This window comes from Pseudorca crassidens, chromosome 15 (assembly GCF_039906515.1).
Source record: "Pseudorca crassidens isolate mPseCra1 chromosome 15, mPseCra1.hap1, whole genome shotgun sequence".
Classification (NCBI taxonomy): domain Eukaryota; kingdom Metazoa; phylum Chordata; class Mammalia; order Artiodactyla; family Delphinidae; genus Pseudorca; species Pseudorca crassidens.
The window spans coordinates 38,920,819-38,948,167 of NC_090310.1; the positions used below are offsets into that span (position 1 = coordinate 38,920,819).

Here is a 27,349-nt window from a genome sequence, read left to right on the forward strand (position 1 = left end):
ATGCCCATCTCCCTGGGAAGGACAGCGGGGTGGGAGGCAGGGTGGAGACGCCAGCCCTTTCTGCTCCGTCTTCTGAATTGTTTGCGTCTGCAGTTGACATATTGGGATATCAGATGATTATGAAAATGTGGATAAATGCACGAGGACGTTGTCCGGCAGCTGCTAACGTGCCTCTTTGTTGGCAGGTATGGATCCTGGCGGGAGCCTGTCAACCCCTACTATGTCAACTCCGGCTATGCCCTCGCCCCAGCAACCAGCGCCAACGACAGTGAGCAGCAGAGCCTGTCCAGCGATGCTGACAGCCTGTCCCTCACCGACAGCAGCGTGTAAGTGCCCCTGCCTGGGAGAGCAGCCCCTAAGGGGCAGCCAGGGCCTTCTCCCCAGAAGCTGTTTTGGGGCCCTCCCCGGTGGGGTGTCAGTGCATCTGCATTGCAGGGAGTGTCGCTAGAAATCCGCAAACAAACTGGAGCCAAGGTTTGTTGTAGTTGCTTCCCTCCAGGCCAAGGCTGCTGGAACCTTTGGAAGAGGGAAAGCCTCAGAGCTGCCTGGGCTGGCGCCCCAGGTTCTGGGTCTCTGGTGTTCACGTCGGAGGCGCGGCCAAGGCGGGCCGTCCCCGAGGGCGTCTCCGGTCCATCCTGCTCTGCGCTCACGCTCCTTTAATCTGGAAGCCGTCTCACCTGCTCAGCAGTGCTTGTCGTCCCCTCAGTGTGGTTCTGTTCTGCCCGACAGCTCAGGGGTGGCCACCAGGGGCCACAGGAGCCACATTGAGCCTCTGTGTCACTTGATGGTGACAGCTTCCTTCATCGTCCTCTCCAGGGAAAACCCTCCCTTGGGGGGAAGTGCTTGTTTCTGATACCTTTCTCTTTGGTTCAGCAGATAACTTTGGGGACCCAGGCGTGCGTCAGAAGTTTGATTGTGTCAGACCATGCCCATGTCACATCAGGGTGTTGCCTATCTGCCTGCTTGGGTCACGTGGGGCCCTGAATCCACCACCCATGAGTGTCAGGCTCGCCCAGCTTTTGGTCGTACGCCATTTGCTATCTGACCGCCACCGAGGGGAAGGTTCTGGCCGGGCCCAGGCCCAGGGCAGGAGGCAACCTTTGGGTGTGAAGCCAGCAGGTGTGGGCCCGTGGCCGCATCCGCAGGTGTCTTGTCCCCACGAGAGCATGTGGGGTTGTGGCCCTGGCTGCTCTCAGCGGGTCATGGGGACTCTGCCCCCGCCCTGGCTAGGGTCTAGAGGTCAGATAGGTCTAAATAAAGAGGAAAAGGCTGCCGAGCTCGTCTTTGTAGGTGAGCAGGCCTTTCCACGTTGAGGTCTTGCTCTGTGGGCCGTCTTCTCGGTATACGCTTTGTGCTGCCTGTGTCTTTGCACTGCTTTCCACGCTGCATCCCGCCGGACGGGATGGGGCAGGCTGCTGGATGGGATGGGGGGGCAGGCTGCTGGATGGGATGGGGGGTCAGGCCGCTGACGGGACGGGTCCCTGAGCAGGTTCCTACAGCCCCGTGCTGTGTGCACCTGGTGCCCTTTCTCTTCTCTTCCCCTTTGGTGACCACATGGTGGAGGCGTCATCCCGTCAGGTTGAGCCTCTGTGGGGCATTTTTCATTCATCATTACCTTCTCCTTTGTCTTGAATCTTTAGTATAAAATGTTGACATGTTTTTAACAACTTAGTTGAAATTACTGGGGTTTCAAACACTACCTTCCGTGAATATGAAGTATCACATAAAAGGGTTCCAACGAACTGCAGCCCTTCAGACCCCCGGGAGCAGCTGACAGCACGAGATCTGTTTTCCTCTTCCCCAAAACTCAGTTACTGCAATGACAATTAGTCTCTTAATTCTCTCCAAGAAAAGGACATGTGTTTGCTAAAGGGAAGATCTAAAAATTTTTTAATATTTTTTCCCTGATGTTCTATTCATCTTGGTTTACACTGAGACTCAGAAATGTAGGCATAGTCGAGAATTAGGAATGTAAAATTGTGGCAGATATTTGAATGTATATGAGGCAAAAAATAGGATCGTGTGTTTCATCTAAATTATTTCTGATGGCAACTCAGGGTCGCCTCCACCTGGTGAAGTGCTTCCTAGTCCATTGACTTCGGGCATAGATTCTGAGGATGGTGCCTGATCCTCAGGAGCGTATGGATTTTAGGTGCCCTGTCAGAGTACATGAGAAACAGACAAGTTGGTGGCTTGGGACACCTGAACAAGCCCTGGGACATGTGAGAGCGTTCAGATGTACTTGACGCTCTTCTTCGCTGATGCCTGTCCTCTGGAGCAGCCTGGCCCTGCTGGACTGCTGAGCCATCTGCACTGTGGCACTGCCTGGGACCCTGACAGCCAGGGACACCCGGGTACACCGCAGCCTCTCTCTGCCCTGCTCTGAACCTAAGTGCACCCTTTCCACCCAGCCTGGGGTGCAGCCCTGCCCGCCCACAAAGCCACAGAGCTGTGGATGTGTGTCTGCCTGGGATGGGGCCAGGACACGCTGAGTGCTGCGTGCTTGGTGCCTTTGCTAGGCGCTCTAGCAGTCGATGCAGTGAGATCAGAATTGTCATGGCGGCGTGTTCACATCCTGGTGTCCAGTGAAAACAGCACTGCTCTGGCAGCACTTGCCCTGTGGGCAGTGCTTGAGCAGGATGCCAGGGGTTAGGATCACTGGCACAGACGTTCACTGCACCTGCCGGACAACTGGGAGGCTAGAGTATTTCAGTAGCAGACGATTGGGAGGGCCATCTCTTCGAGCTGTCGGAGGTGGCAGCATGCCGCAGAGTCCTTCAGAGACAGAAGCGGGGACCAGAGAAGGCTCCTATTGGCCACTGTGCTCCCCGGAGTAGCTTTCAAATGGCAGGAGAGAGCTGCCGAGTTCTTAAGGGACCGCACGTGTGCAGTGAGCCATGTGTTGGATCTGCTACTTCTCTTGAATAAGTGCTTCGTTATTTTAAAGACAGTGTGTAATTTAAAAAAAATTTTATTTACTTATTTGGTTGCTCCAGGTGTTAGTTGCAACAGGTGGGCTCCTTAATTGCAGCTCCAGGACTCCTTAGTTGCGGCACACGGTCTCCTTAGTTGTGGCATGTGAACTGTTAGTTGCAGCATGCATGTGGGATCTAGTTCCCTGACCAGGGATCAAACCCAGACCCCCTGCATTGGGAGTGTGGAGTCTTATCCACTGCACCACCAGGGAAGTCCCAACAGTATGTAATTTAATTTTTATTTTTATCATAATCTTCAAAAGGGTTTATAACTAAAATTTACATCAAGGAAGCTAATTTGAGCATTTGACAGAGAGATTACACTGCATTACCAATTTACCTTGGAAGAAAGCAGAATATAGGAACCTTGGAAATCTCTTTCAACGGTATCTAGATTGTCTTGGCCACCGATTTTGCAGCCCTCCAATGTTTCCAGTCCATTTAGAGCACCCCTTCCAGGTAGGCACACCATATCCTGCCTGGGCAGTAAAGCAGGGGTCAGCACACATTTTCCATAAAGGATCACGAATAGTCTCTGTCCCATGTTCCTCCTCTGCTTTAAAAATGTAAAAGTCATTCTTAGCCCATCACACCTCAGAAAAATAGGCTGTGCTGGCCCTGCTCTAGATAAAGCCAGCTCAGCCGAACTTGGTTGAGACATTCTATTTGTGCTCACTCTGGACTGTCTCTTTCTCCTGGACAGGGATGGAGTCCCACCTTACAGGATCCGCAAGCAGCACCGCCGGGAGATGCAGGAGAGCGTCCAGGTCAACGGGCGCGTGCCTCTACCTCACATTCCTGTAAGTTCGTCTGCACAGCCCTCGCCCTCCCTGTCTCCGAGTTTGGGGCTCACCTGCCCTCCTGGACCCGTGCCCACCCGTTCTCTCCACTCTGACCAGGCTGCTGTGGCACTGGCCTGGCTTCCGAGGAGCTCAGCTCAGGTCCAGGCACGGCACACGGTCACACGCATTCTCGCCCTGTGGCTGGAGGGGGCAGTGCCTGCACAGTCGGTACAGATGAGCAGGGACTGCCCTCCTCACAGCCTTTCCCATCGTGTTAAATGAGGTGCTTCTCCTGGAGGTGGGAGAACCGCTCGGAGCCTGTCGCTGGCTCGATGCCCAGGCCTGGCCAGACTGGCGGCCGGCGGCTCTGTGGGACAGCGTGGCAGTGCCCCCGTCCTGAGCACCCATGAGCACTGCTTTGTTCGGGATGAAACAAGGCATCGGCCGCCTGTGGCTGAACTGTGGGGCGTCCTGACTTCAACGCTGCCTCAACTTCACCTCTTGGATAAAAATAACAAGGTGATAGTGGTTCTCCTGATCGTGGGCACTGGGGACCCTCAGAGAGCCCAGTGCAGGGTGGGGCTGGGCAGAGAGTTCCTTTGCTGATGACGGGAGGGATTAGCTGTTCTCGTTTGGACGCGTTGACTTGGAGCGGGAAAGACCTTGCAGGGAAGATGTGGTCTTGTCGCGTTGGTGCATCCACAGTGACTCGTGTCTTCCTGGCGGTTTCTGTGCAGGGAAAGCAGATGCATCTCAGGATCGTTGCACACACCTGCCCTCCATCAGGATTCCTTGGTTAGAGTCTTTTCACTTTTCTGTAGATGCTTTAATTTCCAAATAAGAAAAGTGATATGGTTGAGAAGAGGGCATTTTGTCACCTCCCAGCTACCCCTTGGCACAGATGCGCCTGAACCAGGCACCGATGGTGTCTGCTTAGGGACAAGTGGAAGATGCTATGAGGGCTGTGTGTGCACGTGTGTGTGTACATGTACGCGTGTGCGCATGCGTGTGCCTGCCTGTGGGCAGCCTCCTGGGGAGCGCTGAGCTGGCTCATGTCTGGAGCAGCCTGGGCCTGAGCCGAGGCCGTGGCCACACGTGTTCTCTCTGCTCTGTGGACCAGGCTGGGCAGGGGCACAGAGGAGGTGCCCAGCATCTTGTGTCCTGGAAAATAGGGGTGTGAGGGGACATGGAAAGGGTCACAGTCAGTGCCGTGGTGTGGGGTCCGTGCGTGGATGCTGACGTGACGGGGGGGGTCGAGCCCATTGATGAGCAGGGTGTCAGCATCGTCCCCAGTGTCCCCTCACAGACCACATACTCCCGGGGGAGAAAGCTGCTTTGTGAAAGGACCTGCCTGGGCTCCTACGTCCGCGACAGGACGCCAGAGCTACCCCTGCGAGGACATAGCCTGAGCCGAGGGCCATCCTGCACAAGAACTGCCCTTTAACTCTCATAGGTCACGGGGTCATGAGAATCCCATGTGGACCCAGCTGAGGCCACCGCACCCTCCAGGGTGAGCCCAGGGAGGCGGGTCGGGGCTGGAGGTGCTCGTGTGGGAGAGTCCCTGCGTGTAGGAAGCACGCCGTCTGCTGTCAGATCCAGAAAAAATGTTCTTCATGTTGTTCTTGCAACTTGTCTGCAAGTTTGAGATTTTTTCCAAAATAAAATTTTTTAATTTGAAAAATTAAGCGAAGTGTTAGACAAAACCTACAGAAAGAGCTGGAGTAGCACGGGGGCGGGTTGTCTGCGTGCAGCACTGAGAGGGGCGGAGAGGACAGGGTGGCCCAGAGCCCACGTGCCGCCCGAGCAGCTTCCAGAATCAGAACAGCAGTGCCCTTGGGTCCCGGAAGGCCCTTGGCGGGCAGTCCTGCATCCTGAGGGTCTGTGTTTCCTGGCCCTGCACCTTGAGCCCAGATTCAAGAGAACGGCCCTGCCGGGTAAATGGGGGTGAGAGGAGAAACACCGTGAGTGGCCTGCAGTCTGGGGAGTCCTCCCTGGGGTGCGGCTGTCTGCACGCGGGGAGCGGAGTCCCTGCCAGGGCGAGGGCTGGTCGGGGGCTGGTCGGCAGCTGTGCTCAGCCTGGCCATGTGCTCGGGGCAGAAGGTGCAGCCGAGTTTTGTTCAGTGATGTGGTTTGAGGTTCAAGGTGAAGGGACTTCAGCCTCATCCACCACGACTCACGTGGACGCCTTCCCCACCAACGGGAAGAGAATGCTGCTTCGCGCCTCTGTTCGCCAGCGACATGTCTTCTGTGGCTGGTGCACATTGTTTGATTGTCGGACCGGATGCTGGGTGGTGGGCGGAGGTGGGTCCAGGGAGCTGGGACTCCTGTTGCCGTTGTATGTCTTTTTTGGGAGTTGCCATTTCTCGGGGGGTCTACTGTGTTCAGTGCTCCTCGCTGCGAGATGCACGGGGGTTTGGGGAGGCCAGTGGAGGGGACGCATGTGGGTGACTGTCGTGGGAGAGAGGTGCTGGCATGTGGGGGAGCCTGTGGCTCTCCACGTGTGAAGTGTCTGGTCCTGAGATCCTTAAGGCTGAGAGAGGAGCCTCTTCTTTCTTTGTTGGCCTTTTATATTCCTCAGAAGTTTCACATTTTTATTTACTTGAAATATTTTCCTTTGTGGTTTTTTTAAATTTCTTCAAAGCTGGAGAGGTTACCGTTCTTCCATGAATCTGATAATCATTGTAACTTCTGACAGCTTTCCTATTTTTGGAGTCACAGCTGCACAGTTTGGAGGCTGTTTTCCAGAATGGACTCGCTGGATCTCGTCAAGAACTTTTTCCTTCTGCTCTTGTGTGGTCAGAACCGTGCGCTCTCACCATCTGGATGTCGTGCTGGTGTCACAGCACTCTTGGCTCAGTGCTCCCTGCCCCGGCTCTCCTGCCTCTGACCTCTGACCAGCCAGCTTGGTGGGGCCGGGCTGCCCTCAGGTCCCTATGGTCTGTCCCAACGCCCGCTGTTGAGGACTCCTTCCAGGGCCCGGCCTTTTGGCCGTCCCACCGCCCAGTCGTCTGGGGCTCATCATCCACGCCCACCTTCTCTCAGGACCTTCTAGAAGTGCTGGGCACCCTGACTGCCCTTCTTGGGCATGGGCTTCTTGGCTCCAGGACAAACCTCTGACTGGTGTTGGGCACTGCCTGGCCCTTGGCACCAGCTTCTCCGCCTCTGAAGCATTGGCCTGTGTCCAGGCCTCTTCGAGCCTGTCGTGGTCAGCATCAGCCTCAGTGGCTTGTTTCTGAGCCCTTGATGTCACGTTCTTCCCTAATTTTACATGTTTCTGAGGAACCAGGAACTGTTCTCACTCCTGTCTTGTAGATGAGGAATGGGTGTGCAAATCCAGACCATGTCCAGAGCCCGCTGGTGGGAGGGCTGTGTGGGCACCAGCTCCACCCAGGCTCCCACCCCTGTCCCACGGCTTCCTGCCTCGCCTGCTTCTGTCTGGAGGCCAGGGTTCTACATAGCCACTATCCACCCAGAGGTCAGAGAGGGCCCCTGTGCGCCACCCTGTCCCCAGGCCCTTCCAGGCCCTCCCTCCCTTGGGTCTCTCCTCTCCCTCACCAGCCTCCTCATGCAGCACTCCTGCCGCTCCCATCCCTCCCTCACTTAGACCTCAGTGGCTTAGATTTTTAAAACATGTTTTGCTATAGAGGACGTTTATTGGGACAACTGGTGAAATTGGAATAAGATCTGTGATTAGATAAGAATATTGTATCAGGATTTTTTTTTTTTTTTTATAATTGTCCTGTAGCTAGGTACAGGATTGTCCTTGGTTTTTGTTAAATACATTCTAAAGCGTATGGGAGTTAGCAGGCGTCACATGTGCAGTGTCCTCTGCTGGCTCAGGAAAGTGTGTGCCTGTCTGTGTCTAGGGGAGAAAGTTACAGCAAGTGTGGCAGGTGGCAGTGGGCTGGGGTCCAGGTGAGGGTGCACAGGAGTTCTTCGTACTCTTCTTGCAATTGTTTTGGATTTGAAATTATTTCACATTAAAGCTAGCTACTCCCCACCCCCGCAAAAGAAAAAGCTATCCAGTGTATTGTTGTAAACTGCATCGCGGAATTATGTTCTCTGAAAGGAAGAGCCGTCTGTCATCCCCCCTCTCCCTTGACTCTTTCCTGTACCCAGTGTTTTGTGTCCCTCATCCCAACATCAGAGTCCAGAGCCTGGTCCACACACACCTGAGTGCCAGGCACTGCTGCCCCCTTGTGTGCAGGGCGGGCGCTGCAGGGAGCGGCCAGCCCTTCTGGCCCGTGGGCTCGTCCTGTCCTCAGTGGTCTTCGCAGCTGCAGCTCTCCTGCCACGCCTCTGCCATGGCCCCAGCTGCCCTGGGTCCCAGCCTGGGCAGTCACGAGAAGCGCTTCTCTGGGACGGGCCAGAAGCTCTCGGGGTAGGCGCCCCTGGGCTGAGGGCGCCGGGGTGGCCTTTGTCCTGGGGACGCAGCTCCCAGCCTGCTCAGTGTCTCCATCCGGGGTCATGCGAGGTGGGAAGCGGTGGTGTCTGCTCGTTCTCACTGCTGGGTCAGCTCTGGGTTGGATAAAATGCAGGCCCCATGTTCTCTCCTCACCTGCGGTGTGGCAGGGCCACCCGGGCGCGGAGCAGCTCCACACTGCACGTACGGCTCACCAGCAGTGTCTCCTTGCAGCGCACGTACCGAATGCCAAAGGAAGTCCGTGTGGAGCCCCAGAAGTTTGCCGCAGAGCTCATCCACCGCCTGGAGGCTGTGCAGCGGACGCGGGAGGCCGAGGAGAAGCTGGAGGAGCGGCTGAAGCGCGTCCGGATGGTGAGTGGGTCCCATGGCGGGGCACCACGCCGGGTCACTGAAGTGTGTGACCACACTCGGTAGAGTTTAGGGGGACTTCAGGCCCTGAGCTGCTCCCACCAGGGCCCCCTAGCACCTCCCCGCCCCACTGGATCATGCTCCACCCCGACTTGGGGGCTTATGGGCAGCTCGCCCATGACACCTGCTCGCGGACCCAGGCCTGGCCTGCATCCTGCTCAGTGCCCTCCCTGCCACGTGGAGCTGAGATGCCCTCACATGGGCAGGAGGGGCAGGAGGCTCCCACTTGTCACTTCCGAGTGCAGAGTGGCTTTTAGGTTTGGACACAGGCTCTGTTTTGTCTTGTTTTCTGACCTGCAGCCTTGTTTGATGGAACTTTGGAGGCTAAGAAGTTTCATAATATTTGTAATTTATTTGGTTTAATACCTTTCTGCCCATAACTGCCAGAGATACCTTGCTTTTGTTGCCCTGGGCGTGTCATTCTACAAGACTCGTTTCCACACATTCAGGGCCTCCGTGCAGAGGTGCTAGTGACAGGTGTGCCTCTCACACGCCCTCCCTGTGCCCAGTCCCCCCTGGACTCTGTGGGCCTCAGTGCTGTGTCCCACGGGCCTTTGCTTTTTCTCTTAGAGCAGAAATCTGTTCTCTTCTTGATATTTTGCCCAATACCTGAAACTCAAAAATGTGACGTTTCCTGAAGGAGTTGTTTCTCCACCCGATCTTCCTATTTAATATACAGGACCTGAGCCCTCGCTGGACCCCATCAGAACCCTTGGGAGGGCCCTGCTGTTTCAGTTCCACGTTCCCCGGGTGGGCCGTGTGTACAACAGTCTGGAGGCACTGCCATCAGGGTGGACATGGGGCCTGGCACGTGGTCACACCTGGAGTTCCCCTCTCCTGCCGCCTGCACCCGGCTCCAGAGCTCCCAGTGATGCCCAGCCCTGAAACAGGGGGCCTGGCTCCCCCATCTTCCCCTGTGGGGAGACAGCAGGCAGGTTTCCCGTAGCGTGTCAGAACCTGGGACCCCTCACAGCACCAGAAGGCAGCCCTGAGAGTGAGACGCTGGCGGGCAGGGCTGTGCTGCGAGGAGCCTTAGGGAGCCTACTTGGCCCTCGCTCTCCTCTTCTGCCTGCATGGCAACGGCACGGCCCTCACAGCAGAGAAGGTGTGGCCTGAGGGCTTCCCCTGAGCTGACCAGCTGTCCTCGCGCAGCCCCCGAGGTCACCCGACAGGCACCCACCCTGCCGGCTCCCGTGACTTGGTCTCACTGCTTGGGAGGGAGTGGCCGGCAGGGCTGGGGTTGGGGGTTGCGCTGGCTGAGCTGCTCTCATTCAGGCCGTGAGGCCTGCGGAGGAGCTGAAGGGACAGTTAGGGGCATGGTTTCCGCCTCCTGCAACCCCGCTCTGAGAAAACGAACACGGGGAAGGGGAAGGGGAAGCTGTGACAAAGTGAGAGAATGGCATGGACATATATACACTACCAAACGTAAAATAGGTAGCTAGTGGGAAGCAGCTGCATAGCACAGGGAGATCAGCTCAGTGCTTTGTGACCACCTAGAGGGGTGGGATAGGGAGGGTGGGAGGGAGGGATTTTTTAATCCTACAGATTTTTTAATAACTTATTTTCATTGTAAAACTTGGAAAATAAAAACAAAATAAAACGGGCTTCCCTGGTGGCGCAGTGGTTAGGAGTCCGCCTGCCGATGCAGGGGACACGGGTTCGTGCCCCGGTCCGGGGGGATCCCACGTGCCGCGGAGCGGCTGGGCCCGTGAGCCATGGCCACTGAGCCTGCGCGTCCGGAGCCTGTGCTCCGCAGCGGGAGAGGCCACAGCAGTGAGAGGCCCGCGTACCGCAAAAAAAAAAAAACGAATACTAGCAGCTGAGTGGTTATGTAAATGTATAATATCAATATTATAGAGCTCTAAAATTGAATTTCTGCACATGCAGAGCTATTAAGAAAAACTAGATGTCAGATCCGTAGGAATTTGGAGGTTCCCTCTTGCTCTCTGCTGCCCTAGGTGAATAGTGTCAACAGTGCAGTGCCCTGGGGAAGACTTGGCGAGGAGTCTCCCAGCCCCTCATCCCTGCAAAGCACAGGGGTCGGGATGGGGACACAGGATGGGGTGCAGGAGCCCAGCGGTCTGAGGCTCTGCCAGGGCAGCTCCCATCTGTGCCCACAGGGTGTGTGTTCCCCCTCCATCCATCCCTCTCTCCCTGTCTGTCCTCCTCAGTGCCATTTTCCATCCTGAGTTGCAGTGCCCACAGCTGACGGCATGTCCGAATGACATTTAGGTACTTTTGCAGTGGTGAGTCCTGTGGTGAACTCCCGGAGGTTTTTTGTGTTAAAGTGCAGCGTGGCTTAGTCACCCGTTTTCTCAGTTATGACCAGACATACTCAGCATTCTGGTTTGGACAAGTCAATAAGACAAGAAAATAAATGTGACCAGTATCTTTTGGAATTAAAGTGATCGAATATTTATGTTTATGGATGTGGTTATGGTAATTCTCAGAGAGTCAAAGGAAATTCTGTTAGTTTAATGTCAGAATTTATTAAGACACCAATAGCAAGGTAAGCAAAAACCAAGAGCTCTTCTGTACAAGGGCAACATTCCCTTTGAAAATATGATGGAAAATATGGCAGTAAGATTGAGGAATAGGAAAACTCAACTGAAAAAAAAAACAAAATTTTTATTGATAAGCATAAAAGAAAGTGGAACCAGTGCCAGGATTCCCAGTGGTCTCCGCGGCACTGGCATTGTGCCCCTCCTCACCGCGTACCCGCCACACTCGGGTGGTGAGCCCAGCCTCCATCCGTCTGCACCGTCTTGCCGTGCAGACTGCCCAGAGCCCAGCTGCACTTGCTCGGGACTCAGCAGGGACAGGAGGGGCTCTGGGGGCCGCTCTGGGTCGGGCGGCCCCTCCAGCACCTCACCTCAGGCTCAGGGTCTCATCCCAGGCTCAGGGCTCCTGGCCTTTGCTTGCTTGTGATTTGTCTCCCCAAGCGTGGGGTTTCCGCAGTGCGGCCAGTGCCGAGAGGTAACATGTGGCCTTGTCCCCACAGGAGGAAGAAGGTGAGGATGGTGATGTGTCCTCTGGCCCCCCAGGGGCCAGTCATAAGCTGCCTTCAGCCCCGGCCTGGCACCACTTCCCACCCCGCTATGCGGATGTGAGCTGTGTGGGGCTGCGGGATGCACACGAGGAGAACCCGGAGAGCATCCTGGACGAGCATGTGCAGCGAGTCATGAGGACACCGGGCTGCCAGTCACCAGGGCCCGGCCACCGCTCCCCGGACAGTGCGCACATGCCCAAGATGGGAGCGCTAGGAGGCACGGTGCCCGGGCATGGAAAGCACGTGCCCAAGTCGGGGGCGAAGCTGGACACAGCTGGCCTGCACCTCCACAGACACGGCCACCACCACGGCCACCATGGCTCAGCTAGGCCCAAGGAGCCTGCCGAGGCCGAGGCCTCCCGCCGGGTCCAGAGCAGCTTCGCGTGGGGCCCAGAGCTGCACGGCCACGCGGCCAAGCCCCGAAGCCACGTGGAGAGCATGGGCGCCGCCCCCACCACCAGTGACAGCCTGGCCTACAGGTGAGTGTTTGCGGCGGTTCCCTCCTTCTGCATCTGTGTCAGTGAGGCTGTGTGTGTCTCCAGGAAAAAGGGGTCAAGGCGAGAGGCCGTATCTACTGTGGCTTCTGTTCAGCCTTCAAGCCAGGATTCCCCTTTAAAAGTCATTAAATCAGGGTCGGCCACAGAGACAGCAGGCACCTGGGTGCACTGGCCGCTGGAGCTCCAGCCTTGAAGCATGGTCAGGTCAGATGCACCTGTTTCGGAGGGCAGTGTCTGGGTGAGGAAGGGTGGCCAGGCCCTGGATGCCGCCACCTTGGCTCCAACCCTCCCGGCCCATGCTGCCCAGACACCTTCCTTCCTTTCCTTCCCACCATAGAGTCTGCCAAAACAACCCCACTCATGCCCGCAGAGCCAGTGCAGAGGCCCCACGTTCAGGGAGGGGCCCTTCCAGGCCACCCTCCCATAGCCATGAGGGTCTGGGCCAGCTGTCCAGCATTGGGCCAGCTGAAGTAGCAGGTGACCCGGGTCTTGCTCTTGCAGCGGGAAGGCAAGCATGACCTCCAAAAGAAACTCCAAGAAGGCTGAGTCGGGGAAGAGCACCAGCGTGGAGGCGCCAGGCCCCTCTGAGGATGCAGAGAAGAACCAGAAAATCATGCAGTGGATCATCGAGGGCGAGAAGGAGATCAGCAGGCACCGGAAGGCTGGCCACGGGTGAGAAGCCGTGTGGGGGCGTGGGCCCTGTGCGGTTGTGGGCGCAGGCGTCCAGAGCCACCCTGCCAGCCTCTAGCGCCCCTCTGCCAGCATCCTGAGCAGCTGGTCTTAGTGCAAGCCACATGCCATGGAAGCAGGAATTCCTTGGAATTAGGTCCAGTCCATGGGAGCATGAGGTCAACGCCTCCCTGTGGGGACCCTGTGATGGGGTGGGGGTCGTCAATGAGCTTCAGTGTCCTGGGCAGGAGTACCCACTGGTGGGGTCAGTCTGAAGTTGCTGCAGCCCCCCCCACCCCACCAGGGAGGGGCCTCCTGCCATGTGGCTGCCCTCCTTTGAGAAGGAGCTAAGGCAGGGCCTGCACAAGGAACCTTATGGGCCTGACCTGCTTGTCCTCCGGCTGCCGGGGGCAGTTCTCATCTGGTCTGCATCCCTCTGAGCTCTGTGTCGGTCTCAGTGTCACCCCTGTCCCCTTCATGGTGGGGACAGGGCTGGGCGGGGGGCCTGGGGCTGGTGGGGTCGGCCCATGGGCGGACTTCCCTGGCCCTCGCTGTTCCTGGGCCTTCCTGGGAAGGGCCGAGTGGTGTGTGTGAGGTAGGTGAGGCAGGTCATTGGTAACACGGGGTCCCTTGTTCCCGTGGCAACATGTTCCAAGGTCCACGTAACCTTGGAACAAGCCCCCTGCCAGTGTGCAGACCCTTTGCAGTCACAGAGCCTGACCTGGTGGGGGGCCTCTCTGGGAGCCCCTCTCTTGCTCTGGTGGGGGTGGATTTTTGGCTTCTCTGGATTTCTCTCTTTTGCGATTTTCACAAGGACTGGCTGTGTCCTTGGCTGCTCCCCCAACCCCAAATGGAGGGTTGGAGGGCTTCTGTGGGTAAAGAGTGAGAGTCTAGAAACAGCCTCCTGGGTTTGGAAGGCTCCTGCCCTCTGGCTGGGCTGCAGGTTCTGTCAAATGCTGATGCTGCAGTGTCTCCACCAGGCACTTCTTGGGATCTGTGGGCCCAGGGGAGGTGAGGCCCGTAGAGGGGAGAATGGGGGGAAGGTGGGGCCAGGGAGTGAGGGGTAGGGGACGGGGTGAGGTCTCCCTGTGGCCGGCCTTGTGGGACTTTTTAGGAGGAGTCCACCTCCCCCTGGGGTACATTCCCTGGGCAGTTCTGGCATCACAAGGGCACTGGGTCAACCAACTCTCCCCAGGGCCCCCTTCTTGGGATTCCCTCCTTTTTGCTCCTGGGGCTAAGCCCCCCTTTCTGAGGCCTCCAGCCTAGCTGAGAGAGGCAGATGTTTTCACTTGAATTCCATTCAGTGATTGAGTGATGGCAGGTCACACAAATGTAAAGCACATTCTCAGTGTCTGATGATGGGGAGCGTGATGTCATGTGGAGGGGGAAATCAGGAAAGATCACATGTTCAGAATTATGCTAATTACATCAAGTATTTTTGTTTTTCTTTTTAACTTATTTATATTGGGCTGCGTTGGTTCTTCGTTGCTGCGCAGAGGCTTTCTCTAGTTGCGGCGAGCAGGGGCTACTCTTCGTTGCGGTGCGCAGGCTTCTCGTTGCCATAGGCTTCTCTTGTTGTGGAGCATGGGCTCTAGGACACGGGGGCTTCAGTAGTTGTGGCGCGTGGGCTTAGTTGTTCCATGGCATGTGGGATCTTCCTGGACCAGGGCTCGAACCCATGTACCCTGCATTGTCAGGCGGATTCCTAACCACTGTGCCACCAGGGAAGTCCCTGTGTCAAGTGTTTTTAATGGAGAAGGAAATACACTGAATATACCGAGAGTGGCTGTTGCTGAATTACATTTATTTTTTTCTTTGAATTTCCTGACTGTTTCAGGTTTTTCACAAAGAGCACTTATTTTAATATCAAAATACTTTTCAATAACACTGAAAACTTTTCTTTAAAAGAAGTTTTCATGGGGAAGCAGAAAAAAAAAGTATTCACATAGGATGTGATTTATATTTCAATACACAAGTTTCCAGGAAGGACTGTACGTTCGCGGTGCAGGGGGCCGTGGGGGGTGTGGGCGCTGCTCACCTTGTTCTCTGGCCCCACAGGTCGTCCGGGGCAAAAAAGCAGCAGGCCCACGAGAGCTCCCGGCCCTTGTCCATCGAGCGCCCCGGGGCCGTGCACCCCTGGGTCAGCGCCCAGCTCCGGACCTCCGTGCAGCCCTCGCATCTCTTCATCCAGGACCCCACGATGCCGCCCAACCCGGCCCCCAACCCTCTGACGCAGCTGGAGGAGGCCCGCCGGCGCCTGGAGGAGGAGGAGAAGAGGGCCAGCAAGGCGCCCTCGAGGCAGAGGTACGGGACCTCGGGAGAGCAGGGCTGCCTGCTGTGTGGCCGAGGGCTGGGAGGGCAGGTGGTCATCACACTGTCCCTCTGAGGAGGGAGGGGGAGCCCTTCCTGTGTCGCAACTGCCCTGCACATGCGCTCACTCGCCCTTACCTTGGGACTGCTGGAGGTCACAGTCAGATGACCATTGGCTGCTGTGCTGGCTGAGCCAGGAGGGGGTGGTCCTGGGGGCTCCCAGCTGCCTCCACGAAGGGGGCCCGAAACATGTGGTTCACAGCTACATGGAGGGGAGCCCCGATGTCATGTGCAGGCAGGACGTTGGTGCTGAGATGTGTGTGGGTGTAAACTCTTCTCCTGGAAAGACCCCAGCCCCACAGCCCTCCTCACTGTGCCCTGCTTGGCCTTCAGGGCCAGGGTGGCCCCAGGGGGCCAGGAAGGCCTCCCCTTTATGGGGGACAGGTCGTCCCTCCAGGCTGGGTCCTTGCAGCTCGGCCCTTGAGGTCACTTTCCCGGGCCTGCTGACCCATCAGGATTCCCAGGTGGATCAGGGTCTCTGAGGGGCCTGGAAATCTGGAGAGTGTGGTCATCAAACTGCAGCCACTGTTTTTCTTGGATGTTACTGGCTCCCATTGCCCTCGGTCAGCTGGGCATCTGGGGTCTGGCCTCACCGTGTTTGCGTCCGTGCTGCTCTGGGGAAGCTGGCGTCAGGGTGCAGACCCTGCCCAGCGTCCGTCTTGGGCATAGCTGGAAGCCCGCATGTATCCCCCGGGTCACTGAAGGTGACCATGTTTACGCCTAGCTGTCTCACACCCCGTGATCTCGCTCGTCAGCATAGAGCCGGGGAGCAGGCTTGTGCAGGTGGCCTCGCCTGATGCTAGCCTGTAAGCTGGAGGCCAGCGGGGCAGCAGCGGGGCCACCGTGGGGGCCAGGGCGTGTGGACACCCTCCCTGCCGTGAGGACCCGCTGCAGGGGCTTCCTGGCCCATCATCCTTGCTGCCCGCTGTCTGTTCTTCCTGTGAGTACTCACAGGCCCTGCCCAGCGGCACATCCTGTCTGGCTGGTGATGCTGAGCTGAGCACATGGGCGGCTCTGGCACCTCCACGGTGGTCAGTCTAGGGCACGTGGGCCTTTTGTAAATGGCTACAGACCAGAGAGCTGGGCCCTCCTCGTGGGGTGACCTCCACCCAGGCCGGTGAAGGTAGAAGTTGTGTCAGGGCCACAGAGCATCGCCCCCGGGGTGGAAGGCCACTGGGAGAGGAGCTGCCAGGCAGCGAGTCCCCTTCAGACGGAGCAGCGGCCGCGCTCCAGAGCCCAGGTCTGTGTCGAGTGCTGAGTAGGAAGAGCTGCACCCCAGGGAGGAGGCCAGGGCAGCTCCTCTTGGAAGGCGAAGGCTCCTCTGAGTGTGCATGAAGTGACAGGACCCCAGCATGTTCCCGGTGCCCGAGGCTCTGCCCAGATGAGGGTCTGGGAACCCTGGATGGATGGAAGCAGCATCGGCCTCTCGACTCATCCTGATGGAGCCCTGATCCTCCCGCCCTGCTCCACAACCCAAGGAGGGCTTTGGTGTCCTGTCCGCTGCACACAGTGGGAGCCTCATCTGTGGTGACAGAGCGTCTTGGGAGCCCCTGCTCCGTCTTCCCGCTGGTCTCCTGTGGTCACCGCCAACTGCTGCTGGAGGCCCTGCCCAGGCCCATGCGGCTCACTGACGCCGTTGTTCCCTAGGTATGTGCAGGAGGTCATCCAGCGGGGGCGCTCCTGTGTCAGGCCAGCGTGCACGCCCGTGCTGAGCGTGGTGCCAGCGGTGTCCGACCTGGAGCTCTCCGAGACAGAGTACGTGCGCTCCCCCCGGGTCTTCCCGGTACTGCCCAGCCATACTGCACCGCCGGCCAGGTGCTGCAGTGGCGCAGCTGTACCCACGATGGGAGCTCAGGCACTGCACCTGAAGAGCTGGGTCTGCAAGTGTATCTCTGTCAAAGGAACCGTCTGACCGTCCACGTGGTGACAAGTGACCAACGGGCCAGAGAGGAGGTCCACTCGCCTCCCGCACTCTGGCCTCACGTCCCCACCAGGCCTTGGGACTCGCTGGTCAGCGACCTGCCTGGCTTGATGGGTTCAGGGCTGCAGCCCTGACTCCCCTGGCACTGCTGACCGGAAGCGTCAGCCCCGGGCACTTGTGCACAGCAAGCGGGCTCTGTTCTCACGTGGACCACAGGCACCTGCGGGTCGTCTCCCTGGGCATGCGTGGGCCAGGCTGGGCACTGGGGAGCCAAGGGCCATATGTAGACAGTGCTGGCCACCCTGTCCCTGCACTTCTGCTCAAGACAGAGAAGAAGGAAGGGGCCCCCACCTCAGCCTTGCCGGGCTGACCCCAGACAGTACTTCATCACACCTGGCTGAGTGTGCTGAGGGGCTCACGGCCTCCCCATAGGTCACTCCTCCAGTGGCCCCTGGAGAAGCAGGGACTCGGCGTCCCTTCTGCAGAGAATGGACCCCACAGGAACCCCAGCTGGGCTCCCAGGACAGCCTGGGCTTGAGGTTGCAGGCCTGAGGGAAGGGAAGCGGGCGCTGGGAGCCTGGCTCAGGCAGTGGATGGCCACACAGCTGAGGTGACAGCCTGCTCTGTGCCCAGGAGCACCGGGGTGGGGGGGTCCCCCGGGAGAGTAGAGCCTGCTGTAAGCTCGGGTGGCCTTCCTGACATGACACTGACACGCCCAGCTGGCCAGTGCAAGGGCTGTGCCAGGCTCCACCGGCGCAGCTCTGGAGTGGTCACAGGACAGGACGCTAGAGGAGACGGGTGCTGCCTCAGCCTGGGCAGGAGGCGCTGCTGGCCTCAGCGGTCTCTGGAAGTGTGGCTGGCTGCTGCTTATGGTCTCGTGACAAGCTCTCTGCCATGAGGCAGATCCGTGTCAGGATCCGTCACAGTTCTATTCGTCCAGTCCCTGGCCTTAGGTGTTTCTGAAGTTTGGGGCTGTAGGCCTTACTAGGACATGAGCAGTTTAGCCCAGCCTCGAGGCGGTGGCTGTGGCGGGTTCTGTGGCCTGGCTGTCTCATGCAGCCCAGCAGAGGCATCTGCTGTGGGTTCTGGCTCTGAGAAGCCTGCTCGCCCAACTTCACGTGGTCTGGGTAGTGGGTGCTGCCCGCCAGGCAGTTCAAGCCACAGTGAGACCAGGGCCTCGTGGGTGGTGGGCAGGCCGAGGCGCCGGTCGGACGGTTGGCGGGCAGGCGACGAGCCGCTGTCCACCTGGGTCAGGGCCTGTGGCTGGCGCAGGACTGGAAACCTGGGCTGAGGCACCATGTGGGGTGAGCCCCCCAGGGCTGGACGTGGCTATGTGGGTGGGGTGGGCGTCGGGGCCTGTGGATGTGTGGCACTTCTGAGCGTGGCACAGCCCACCCTGTAGGCCCTGCTCTGTCGTTTACTGGGGTGCCTGGGGCCCAGCAGTCACCGCTTCTTCTCCGCCCCCCAGGACAAAATCGCAGAGGAAGGCAGGCGGTGGGAGTGCCCAGTCGTGTGACAGCATCGTCGTGGCCTACTATTTCTGTGGGGAGCCCATCCCCTACCGGACCCTGGTGAGGGGCCGTGCGGTCACCCTGGGCCAGTTCAAGGAGCTGCTGACCAAGAAAGGCAACTACAGGTGAGAGGCATTGGTGGGGTCAGCTCAGGAGACAGTGCTGTGTGCTCGTGCCTCGTTGAGTCCTTGCCTCCACGTGTCTGGCCACGGGCTGTCGGCGTGAGCCCCACGACAGATGGGGCATGGGTGATCTCAGGTGACTGAGGGCTCCAGGCCGAGCAGGGGGTCTGGAGGGTCTGTTGATCCCCGTGCTGGTGTGACCTGAGTCGGCCTCGTCTCAGCCTCCTAACCATCCTCCACAGGTCTGCCCTGGGCTGCCCAGCCCTGCCGGCCTGAGACCAGCCCCTGCAGGCTCCTCATTGGGCTCTGTAGGTCGGGTGGGGCCCATGGGGTCTCGGCTGGAGTCAGCCCACTGTGGGCCTGCCTGGGTGGTTTGCTGTGGCCACTGGAGGGGCCTTGGGCCGAGTGCAGGCGCTTTAGCCCAGTGGAGAGGACAGAAACCCCACGCCCACCCACTCCTCCCCCACAGCACCTAGAGGCCGGGGCAGGGACCCTGCATGTGGTCACTGCACGTGTCAAGCACCGGCACTCAGGCACCGGGCAGAACCGGCTCGCGTGCCCTGCAGGAGGTGTCAGGGGCGGCCGCCAAACTGCCGGACGCTGCCGCCCTCACCGCCCCTCCCACCCGCAGATACTACTTCAAGAAGGTGAGCGACGAGTTCGAATGCGGTGTGGTGTTCGAGGAGGTGCGTGAGGATGGGGCCGTGCTGCCCGTCTTCGAGGAGAAGGTCATCGGCAAGGTGGAGAAGGTGGACTGACGGGCGGGCCTGGCCTCCGTGCTGCGCACCACGAGGGCCTGTGCCGGGTTGCAAGAGTGTGGCAGACACACGGCTGCTGGCGGAAGGCCAGGTGCTGCCCGCTTCACAGCTGCCGCCCCTTTGGTCCATCTGTGTCCAGGAGGGCGGGGGGTCCCTCTGGGGTCCCACAGGCTTCCACCCACTCCTCTGCAGGACACTCAAGAGCCCACCCAGCAGGGAGCCCACCATGGGGCCGCCTTGAGACCCTCCCCCGCGGCCCCCTGCTGCTAACCACGGACGCCCCCGGCGCTCACCCCACAGGCTCTGCTTCTCCTTCTGGGACTCGCCCGCCATGGCCTGCCCTGGTCAGGCCTGTCCCAGAGCCGGGGTGCAGGGGGCCCCGTGGGGCCTCTGTCCATTGTACATGTCACCGAGTGCCTTCAACACAGCTTGTCTCTTGCCTCACTGTGTGGACCCGGCGACGGAGCACCGAGGCCCAAGCGTGGGCTCAGCGGGTCCCGGGCCCCTTCCTCCTAAGGGCCCATGTAAATATGTACATTTCTCAGGCCTGGGCCAGCGGGGAGGGGCTGCCCCAAGCCCGTTTTTCATGCGCTGACTTGTACAATTATCTTTTCAAAGGTACTTGGATAATAATGAAATAAAACCATTTTTGAATCTTCCCTGGCTGTGGACTGCACCTGTCCAATGTGGCTGGTGGGAATGCCCCTCGGCTGGCTCCTGGGATGTGTGCCCTGTCTCCCAGCCACCAAAGGAAGTCAGGCCAGCCTCTGTGGCGGGGAGGGGGTGCCGTTTAGCAACGCTAGCAGAGCTTGGGAGAGAGAGTGGGCCTGAAGCCGGCAGCAATGCCATGCTCCCCCTTTCTGCCCCAGTGGAGCCTCAGACCTGAGCCAGGGACCCATCTTCCATCCAAGATGTGAAGGACCCAGGAGGCTGAGATTGGGCCCAAACCAAGGGCCAGGGGGCCTGCCTTGCTCAGGAACCACACACACAGTCCAGGACCAGAGCTCTTTATTCACAGCCCACAGCTTCCATGGGCACCAAGGGACACGGCTCCCCAGGTGGGCGCTGACAGCGGTGCAACTACAGCTCGTCTTTGGGCTCCATGGTGTTTTCTGGCATCTCCTGGAAAGGGTCATAGAGACCCAGCTGGAAGCTGCACCCTCAGCCCAGCCCAGCCCATGTCACAGTCACGCATCCAGAGGACTCCTCCAGAGACCTGGAGCCTTGGGACAGAGACACCCACCGGGAAGGGGGCTCCGGGCACCTCCGTGGGCTCCTCTGCAGGCAGCTCACCCCCGCTGTCCAGAAACTTGGAGAAGGTCTCCAGGTCCCTGGTGCCTTTGTATTCAATCACCTGAGGAAGGACGGGCGGGTCTGGGGGACACACCGTCCAGGGTCTAAGGCCAGCCCTCCGAGGCCACGCCGCATCTCCAGCCGAGGTCTGAAGAGCCTAGACTGAGCCCAGACCAAGGATGGGGTCCTGCCTCACCTTCCGACCGGGCCCCGCCGGGAAGTACTTGAGGGTGGGGAAGCTGTGCACAGGGAGGGCCTCCAGCTCATTGGCCGTGGCATCCAGCTCGGCGATGACGATGTCCTCGTGGTCCCTGTACTTCTCAGCCAGTGCCTCCCAGGCCGGGGCCATCTCTTTGCAGTGGGTGCACCATGGGGCATCTAGGACAGGGGGGGCATCAGCACAGCCAGCAGGGTCGCTGCTGCCCACTAGCCCACTGCCCTCTGCACTCACAGAACTTGATAAACACGTTCTTGGTTTCATCAAAAGCCACCTGCTCGAAATTCTTGCCCACGAGGGTCTTGACTGGCCGCTGGTCCCAGTCGGGGGGGACCTCCTGGCTCAAGCGATAAGGCTGGGAGAACCGGCCAGGTGCTTTATTGGGGGGTCTCTCCCAAGAGCCGCTGCTCCCACTCCCACCCCCCAACTGGGCAGTCCAGCAGCAGACCTTGACCTCCCCACCCAGGACTGCGTGGCAGAAGGCTGCAACCGAGGTGGCGGTGACTGGCCCCCTGTCTGCAGGCATGTACTTCTTGGTGGTCTCAATGTTGATGAAGCGTAGAGTGGGGGCCTCCTCGGCCTTGAGGCCGAAGTACTGGAGCACATGGTCGTTGCTGGCACCCACATCCACCACCACAAACAGCACCTGCCAGCAGGGAGTCCGCGTGGGCGCCCCGCCTCCCCACTGCCACCTCACCCCTTACCCGTGGGCTGAGCCAGTACCTGCCCGCGGAAGCTGGGAGCTGCCTCCCGGAAGCCCGCCAGCAGCTCCCGGTGGGGGGCCAGCGTCTGGTTGACGAACAGCAGCAAGTGGTTAAGGATCCCGGCTGCAAAGATCTTACGGGACGTCTGCAGGGGCAAGTGGCGCTCATGGGCTGCTCCCGCGCTCGCCTCCCATCCTCCGCTCCCACCCGCATCTGCCCTCCAGCCCCACTCACCTGGCTGTTGAACTCCGTGACCAGGTGCATGCTGTGTGTGAGGAGGAAGCGTGACAGATCCCCTTGGTCCAGGCCCAGCTCCTCATCCACTGGGAAGTCTGCCCGCCCCTCGTCATACTGGACAGTGCCGGGTGGGTCAGCAGGAGCCATCGCCCTGACTCCGACCCCCACTTCCGCCCTGACTCTGGGCCTGACCCACCTTTTTGAAGAGGACCACAGTGTCCTTGGTGAGGCCGAACTTCTGAAAGAGCTGAGGCTGGTTGGTGAGGCCAAAGCTCATGTCCAGGGCATCCTGGGCCAGGGCCAGGAAGGTAGCCACATCCTTGTCCTGCAGGTCCTAAGGGGCCCGAGCCTATGAGGCTGACTGGCCTCACAGACCCTGCTCCCAGGCCCGGCCCTCATGCCACCAGCTCACCTGGAAGAAGCCAATGACCACCACATCCCGGGCATCTATCAGCGCTTGAGCGCCCTCCTCATCCTCCAGCCTCGTGGCACTGGGCCCCACCCGCCGCCTCAGCCACTCAGCGATGCCCTCGGCCTCCCAGGGGCCTGCAGAGATTCCCGTCAGCCTGGGCCAGCCCTGCCACCCGCCCACCCACCCATGCCCACTCCCCGCACCAGTGTACTCCTCCGGGTGCGTGTGGTTCCCGTCAAGGAAGAACTTGAGCGTGGGGTACTTTGTCACCGCAAACTCCTCGGCCAACTCTGGCTCCGCGGGCCCGTCCACCTTGGCCAGCCTGACTTTGGCCGACTCTGCTGCCAGCAGGGCAGCCGCCTTGCTGTACTCAGGGGCCAGTGCCTTGCAGTGCCCACACCACGGGGCGTCTGGGGGACAGGACCATGAGTGCCCCAGGCCTCCATGGCCCCAGCCGCAGCCCCTGCTCCCGCCCGGCCAGAGCTGGCCGACCTTGGGGCCAGTCAGGCCCAGCAGGGAGCAAGCATGTCCTGTCCACACCTCCCTCATCAGGGGCCCACCTGAGCCTTGGCCACATGGAGCCCAAGCGCCGCAGACCAGCCTCCTCAAGGCCCCCAGCTTGGGGAGGCAGTGGCCAGTACTGTCCTGACTGAATTTAGGAGGAATTTTCTGTTGCCGCCCCCTGAGGCCGGCGCCCGGCCATCTGCCTGTTGAGGCCTGCCGGCTAAGAATGGCTCTCACGTGTGAAAAGCTTGTAAAAACCCGGAAGAATGTGCAAGCCTGAATGCTGGCTGGCCCTTTACGGAAGAGTTTGTAGAAGGACAATGACCGTGGGTCTCCCCTGCACCTGTGCCCTTCACCACTGTGAGGCTGGACCCCCAGGCCCAGCTCAGCCCCAGGGCTGTGCCTCGGGTATCTTCTGACAGAGCTCCAGGAGCACGGTGGGGGCGAGTGGCCCTGGCATGGGGGGGTAGAACCCCCCAGGTGGCCCCTGCGGGTCTCCCAGCCCCACCGGCCCCAAGCACTCACAGAACTCCACCAGCAGGGCAGGGTGCTCCCGCAAGGCCAGGCCAAGGGTCTGCCGGCTCAGCACCAAGATCCCATCCTCCTCCGGGGGCTCCTCCTCTGGGGGCTCCTCCTCTGGGGGCTCCTCCAAGGGACCCTTGGGCCCTGGCCCCTGTGCCCACAGGCCTGAGGCCCCAAGCAGCAGCAGCAGCACTGGCAGGAGCTGGCCGTCCATGGCAGTGCCGGGGCCCACGGGGCAGGGGCAGATAAGGGGGTGGGGGGCCAAGCAGCTGCCGCCACGTGGCACGCAAGCCTGGTTGCAGGGAAGATAAGGCTGGGAGGCCCCCCCCCACCCCGGGGGCGGGGAGGCAGACAGGCGACACCGAGGGCACCAAGACAGAGCAACGTTTAATAGGACTGTTCAGGGCACAGTGCCAGGCCTGGGGAGGGGACATCCCGGGACAGGACAGAGGGCAGGGGGGTCTGGCCACTGAGGGGGCCGGGGAATGGTCAGGGGTCCCTTGCAGCGACTGACAGAGGTGGGGGAGACCAGGACCGCAAGTGGGAACACAGCCCTGGGGCAGGGGGCGCTCAGCTCTCCCAGTCCTGGCAGATGTGGAGGCCCCACTCCCAGGACAGGTGGGGGGTCCTGTCGTCATCGGTGAAGAAGGACGTGACCACGTAGGCACCCCGCACCAGCACGCCCCGGGGCGCCTCCTCCAACGGAGTCACAAACTCGTACTCCTGGGCGCTCGGGCCATAGCTGCCCACCATGTAGACGGCTTTGTCCACTGGGGGAGGGCGAGGGTGTCAGGGGCTGCCCTCTGCCCCACTGGCCCCCACCCCGAGCCTTCCCCCTGGGCTGCCCCCTCCACGCAGCCCTCACCTCGCAGGCCCTGGCGGTAGGTGTGATGCAGACACTTGAGGCCACTGACGATCTCCTTATTGACCTGAAGGACAGACGGTGTTAGGGGGAACCTGGGGGGGCTGGGCCTGTGGCTGGCTGGTGTCCCTCGTGACAGCTCCCTCACCTTGAAGGTAATCTTCACTTTGTAATCAACACCCTCCTTCAGGACAAACACCCGGTTTTTCAGCGCAGCCAACTCCCCTGTTAGGGAAAGTGCAGCTAAGTGTGAACTCCTGTGATGGCTGAGACCCTGCCCCAGGAGCCCCCATGGGGGGCCTGTACCTGTGAGGTCTAGGTCTGAGTACTTGGGATTGGGCATGGGGGGGGGTCCTAAGAGGTACATGGCAACGAGCCCAGGTCTCTACCCCAAAGATCAGTTTGTATTTTGCGGAGGGGGTTACCTGTGAGGTCCCTGCCTGGGGCTCAGGGTTGCACCAGGCATCCTGGGAGTTACCTGTGAGGTCCATGGTGATGGGCCCTGGGGCCTGCTCAGACATCAGTGTCAGGCTGGTCACCTGCACGTTGGGCAGGCTTGGGTCTGAAGAGAAACCAGAAGTGTACAGGTGCCCTAACCCTAACCCACCCTCCCCACCCCAGCCCAGGGCATGGGCATACCCACGGCAGGCGGCTCAGGCCCCAGCAACGCCCGCTTGTAATTAACCAGGCTCTCGTCGTCCGGGTCCAGCTGCTGGATCTCCAGGAGGCTTTTCCTCCCCGGGGCCCGGTACTCCGGCACGGCCTCATCCAGCACCTCATCTGGCGGCAGCTGCCCCTTCTCCTTGTCCGTCAGAAGGACTGGGGGTCGGGGAGGGTGTGTGAGCAGCTGCTGCCAGCTGACCTGGCATTTGCTGGAGCCTGCCGTCTGGCCAGCTGGACCTCCCACTGCCCAAAGGAAGGAACTTAACAGGAGTCCGGTGAGAGCTCTGGGAGAGGGGTGGGCCGAGAAGATGCAGAGCAGCGCCCAAACCCAGCCTCTTGGGAAAGGGCCTGGGGAGTGGAGAAGGCTCCCAAGAGATGGAGGCAGGTGATCCCTGGAGGCTCCAGCTGCATCCTCCTGCCCCACCCATTCATCCCAGGCCCCTCCCTGACTGTAGGGGGAAGGAAGACCCCAAATGGGGGACAGCCCCAAGGGATAGGGTCCACCACTACCGAGTGGTGACCGCTGAGGTCTTCTCTAGAGCAGAGGCTCTGCCTTTTCGCTGCTCTCTAGGGTCCCCAGGCCCTAGGCCTCTTCCCATATTCCCATAAGGCTCTCGGACACTTCTCAGGGTCCCCACCACCCTGCTCAGGGACTGCGTTCCCTGAATGCCTCCCCACAGTCTTGGGAGTTCCTCCCCATAATGCTCCTGAAGGGTAGGGGTGGTTCTCTCTAAACCCCTCAACTTATGCTCCGAGGCCACCTCCCCAGGTGCCTCCAGACCCAGTCAGCTAAGCCCCTTCCCCTGGCGCCTTAACGCAGGGGTCTTTCTGAGCCCTTCCCACAGTCCTAGGAGAAGCTCCCATGGTGCCTTGGGGCAGGGTCTTTCCGAGTCCCTGCCCACTGCGCTCCAGTCTTTCCCGGGATCCACACCCTCCCTGAAGGAGCCCCAGCCCCACCCAAGGGAGATGGGACCTCAGGGGCAGGTTCCCACGGGGAGAGGGCACCCCTGCTACCCTGGTTTCACAAACAGACCCGCCCACTCTTGACCCCTTGCCCCATGAGTGTCTGGCCTGGACGAAGCCCCCCACCCCCGCCAGAGCCCTGCCGGGGGACCCCGCCGCGAGGTCCCCACGAGCGCCCCCAAAGTTTCCGCGGGGGAGAAGCCGCCGCGCCCCGGGCTGAGCCCCCCGCCCACGTGGCCGCCCTGGCCACGGCCCGCTCACCTCGGGCGCACAGCGCCAGCCGGAGCAGCTCCAGCAGCTGCGCCCCCAGCTCACACGCGTCCAGGCCCAGCATGGTGGCCCGCGGCCCGGCCCCGCCGCCGAGCCGCCGAGGAGCCGCCGCCCGCCCCGCCGCCGCCCGGCTCGGCGCTCAGCCCCGGCGCGACTGCGGTGAGCTCATCCCGGCCGGGAGCGCCCCCCGCGCCCAGCGCCGCGCCCGCGCCGCGCGCCCCCAGCCGCTCCGCGGACCCCGCGCAGCCCCGCAGAGACGCGCGTGTCGCCCGCTTGGCGCCGGCACCCGGTCGTCCCCGCCGCGGGCGCACTCGGACCCCGCACAGCCGCCGCAGTCACGGTCCCAGCATCCCGCCCCGCCTGCACCCGGCTCTGGCCATCAGGGCTGCCCCACCCCATGGCGCCGCCCGGAGTCTGGGGAGTCTCTGGGGAAGCCCTCTGGGCGGGGCTGGTGGGGCTGGGGGCGCGAGTGGAGCAGGTGCGTCCCCCCCCCCCCACAAGTCCCCAGGCTCTCGTTAGTTACCTGCAGGCAGCGCAGGCCGCACCTGGGGCCCGACAGTCCCTCCCCCTCCCCCTACTCCCACCCCCGCTGGAGCTTATTTATGTCTGGGCAGAGGGGACTCCTGGAGTCTGCCCAGCCTTGGGGGGTGGGGGATGCTGTGTGTGTATGCACAGCCTCCTGGCCCCGCACCCCAGAGGTTCACAGGCATCAGCACGGAGGGGCCCGTGTCCACACACACAGTGAGGTGCAGTCTGGAGACACAACCATTATTCCAGTGTTTATTGACTGGGCTGTGTGAGCGTGGCAGGGGGTGGAGGTGTCTTTGCATGCTCTATGCTCAGAGGCCCCCGTCCTTGGGGAGAAAAGGACACTGATCTGAAACAGAACGGGGTGGTGGAGTGCTGAGAGGGGCGCACAGAAGGGGCCTCTGGTCTTGATGCTTAAACAGACCTTGTGATAGGTGGATGGGGGTCAGCGGGGCAGGGGCAGGGGTGAGCTGGACCTGAGGCTGGGGACAGCTGGGTCAAAGTGGAGGGGGAGGCAGAACACCAGCTAGAGTCCCCCTGCTTCCTTACACCCCTCCGCCCCCCATTTCTGAGGACACCCAAGGATCAGATCTGCCCTGGCCCAAAGGAGCCCCCTATCTGAGGAGGCCAGCAGGCCGTGGGTGCGGGAGGCACGTGTGCTAGGGTGGGGACTGTCCCCCTTGGAGCCG

At 60.5% G+C, this 27,349-nt stretch overlaps 3 protein-coding genes across 15 annotated transcripts in view; 1 reads left to right on the forward strand and 2 right to left on the reverse strand.

The window, feature by feature from the left end:
* Positions 1-20,144, forward strand: part of AXIN1 (axin 1) — a 64,583-nt gene extending 44,439 nt beyond the window's left edge. For 7 of the 10 annotated variants that reach the window (XM_067707238.1, XM_067707237.1, XM_067707239.1 and 4 more), the window contains 9 exons: positions 186-326; positions 3,679-3,775; positions 8,394-8,531; positions 11,590-12,116; positions 12,636-12,806; positions 14,862-15,107; positions 16,821-16,928; positions 18,563-18,730; positions 19,359-20,144. In XM_067707238.1, coding sequence (XP_067563339.1) covers positions 186-326; positions 3,679-3,775; positions 8,394-8,531; positions 11,590-12,116; positions 12,636-12,806; positions 14,862-15,107; positions 16,821-16,928; positions 18,563-18,730; positions 19,359-19,485 — 1,723 coding nt within the window. In that variant the 3' untranslated portion in view covers positions 19,486-20,144. The remainder of the gene's footprint in view (positions 1-185; positions 327-3,678; positions 3,776-8,393; positions 8,532-11,589; positions 12,117-12,635; positions 12,807-14,861; positions 15,108-16,820; positions 16,929-18,562; positions 18,731-19,358) is intronic. The other 3 variants (XM_067707243.1, XM_067707244.1, XM_067707245.1) reach the window with 2 other exon arrangements.
* A 331-nt stretch (positions 20,145-20,475) lies between these two features.
* On the reverse strand, positions 20,476-23,704 carry PDIA2 (protein disulfide isomerase family A member 2). Of its 3 annotated transcripts, XM_067707259.1 has the most exons (10): positions 23,378-23,704; positions 22,552-22,758; positions 22,349-22,482; positions 22,133-22,270; positions 21,934-22,050; positions 21,719-21,844; positions 21,444-21,641; positions 21,230-21,350; positions 20,975-21,156; positions 20,484-20,839 (listed from the first exon to the last, which is right to left on the reverse strand). In XM_067707259.1, the coding sequence occupies exons 1-10, from the start codon at positions 23,586-23,588 to the stop codon at positions 20,618-20,620; spliced, it is 1,656 nt and encodes a 551-aa protein (XP_067563360.1). In that variant the 5' UTR covers positions 23,589-23,704; the 3' UTR covers positions 20,484-20,617. The 3 variants fall into 3 exon arrangements, with proteins under 3 accessions (XP_067563362.1, XP_067563360.1, XP_067563361.1); XM_067707261.1 differs by having other exon boundaries at positions 20,476-20,607; positions 20,729-20,839; positions 21,230-21,641; positions 21,719-21,964; positions 23,378-23,605; XM_067707260.1 differs by having other exon boundaries at positions 21,230-21,641; positions 21,719-21,964; positions 23,378-23,605.
* A 38-nt stretch (positions 23,705-23,742) lies between these two features.
* Positions 23,743-26,300, reverse strand: ARHGDIG (Rho GDP dissociation inhibitor gamma). Of its 2 annotated transcripts, none has more exons than XM_067707262.1 (6): positions 26,124-26,300; positions 24,876-25,142; positions 24,715-24,798; positions 24,385-24,461; positions 24,240-24,303; positions 23,743-24,144 (listed from the first exon to the last, which is right to left on the reverse strand). In XM_067707262.1, the coding sequence occupies exons 1-6, from the start codon at positions 26,194-26,196 to the stop codon at positions 23,945-23,947; spliced, it is 765 nt and encodes a 254-aa protein (XP_067563363.1). In that variant the 5' UTR covers positions 26,197-26,300; the 3' UTR covers positions 23,743-23,944. The 2 variants fall into 2 exon arrangements, with proteins under 2 accessions (XP_067563363.1, XP_067563364.1); XM_067707263.1 differs by having other exon boundaries at positions 24,876-25,055; positions 26,124-26,291.
* Positions 26,301-27,349: the final 1,049 nt, after the last annotated feature.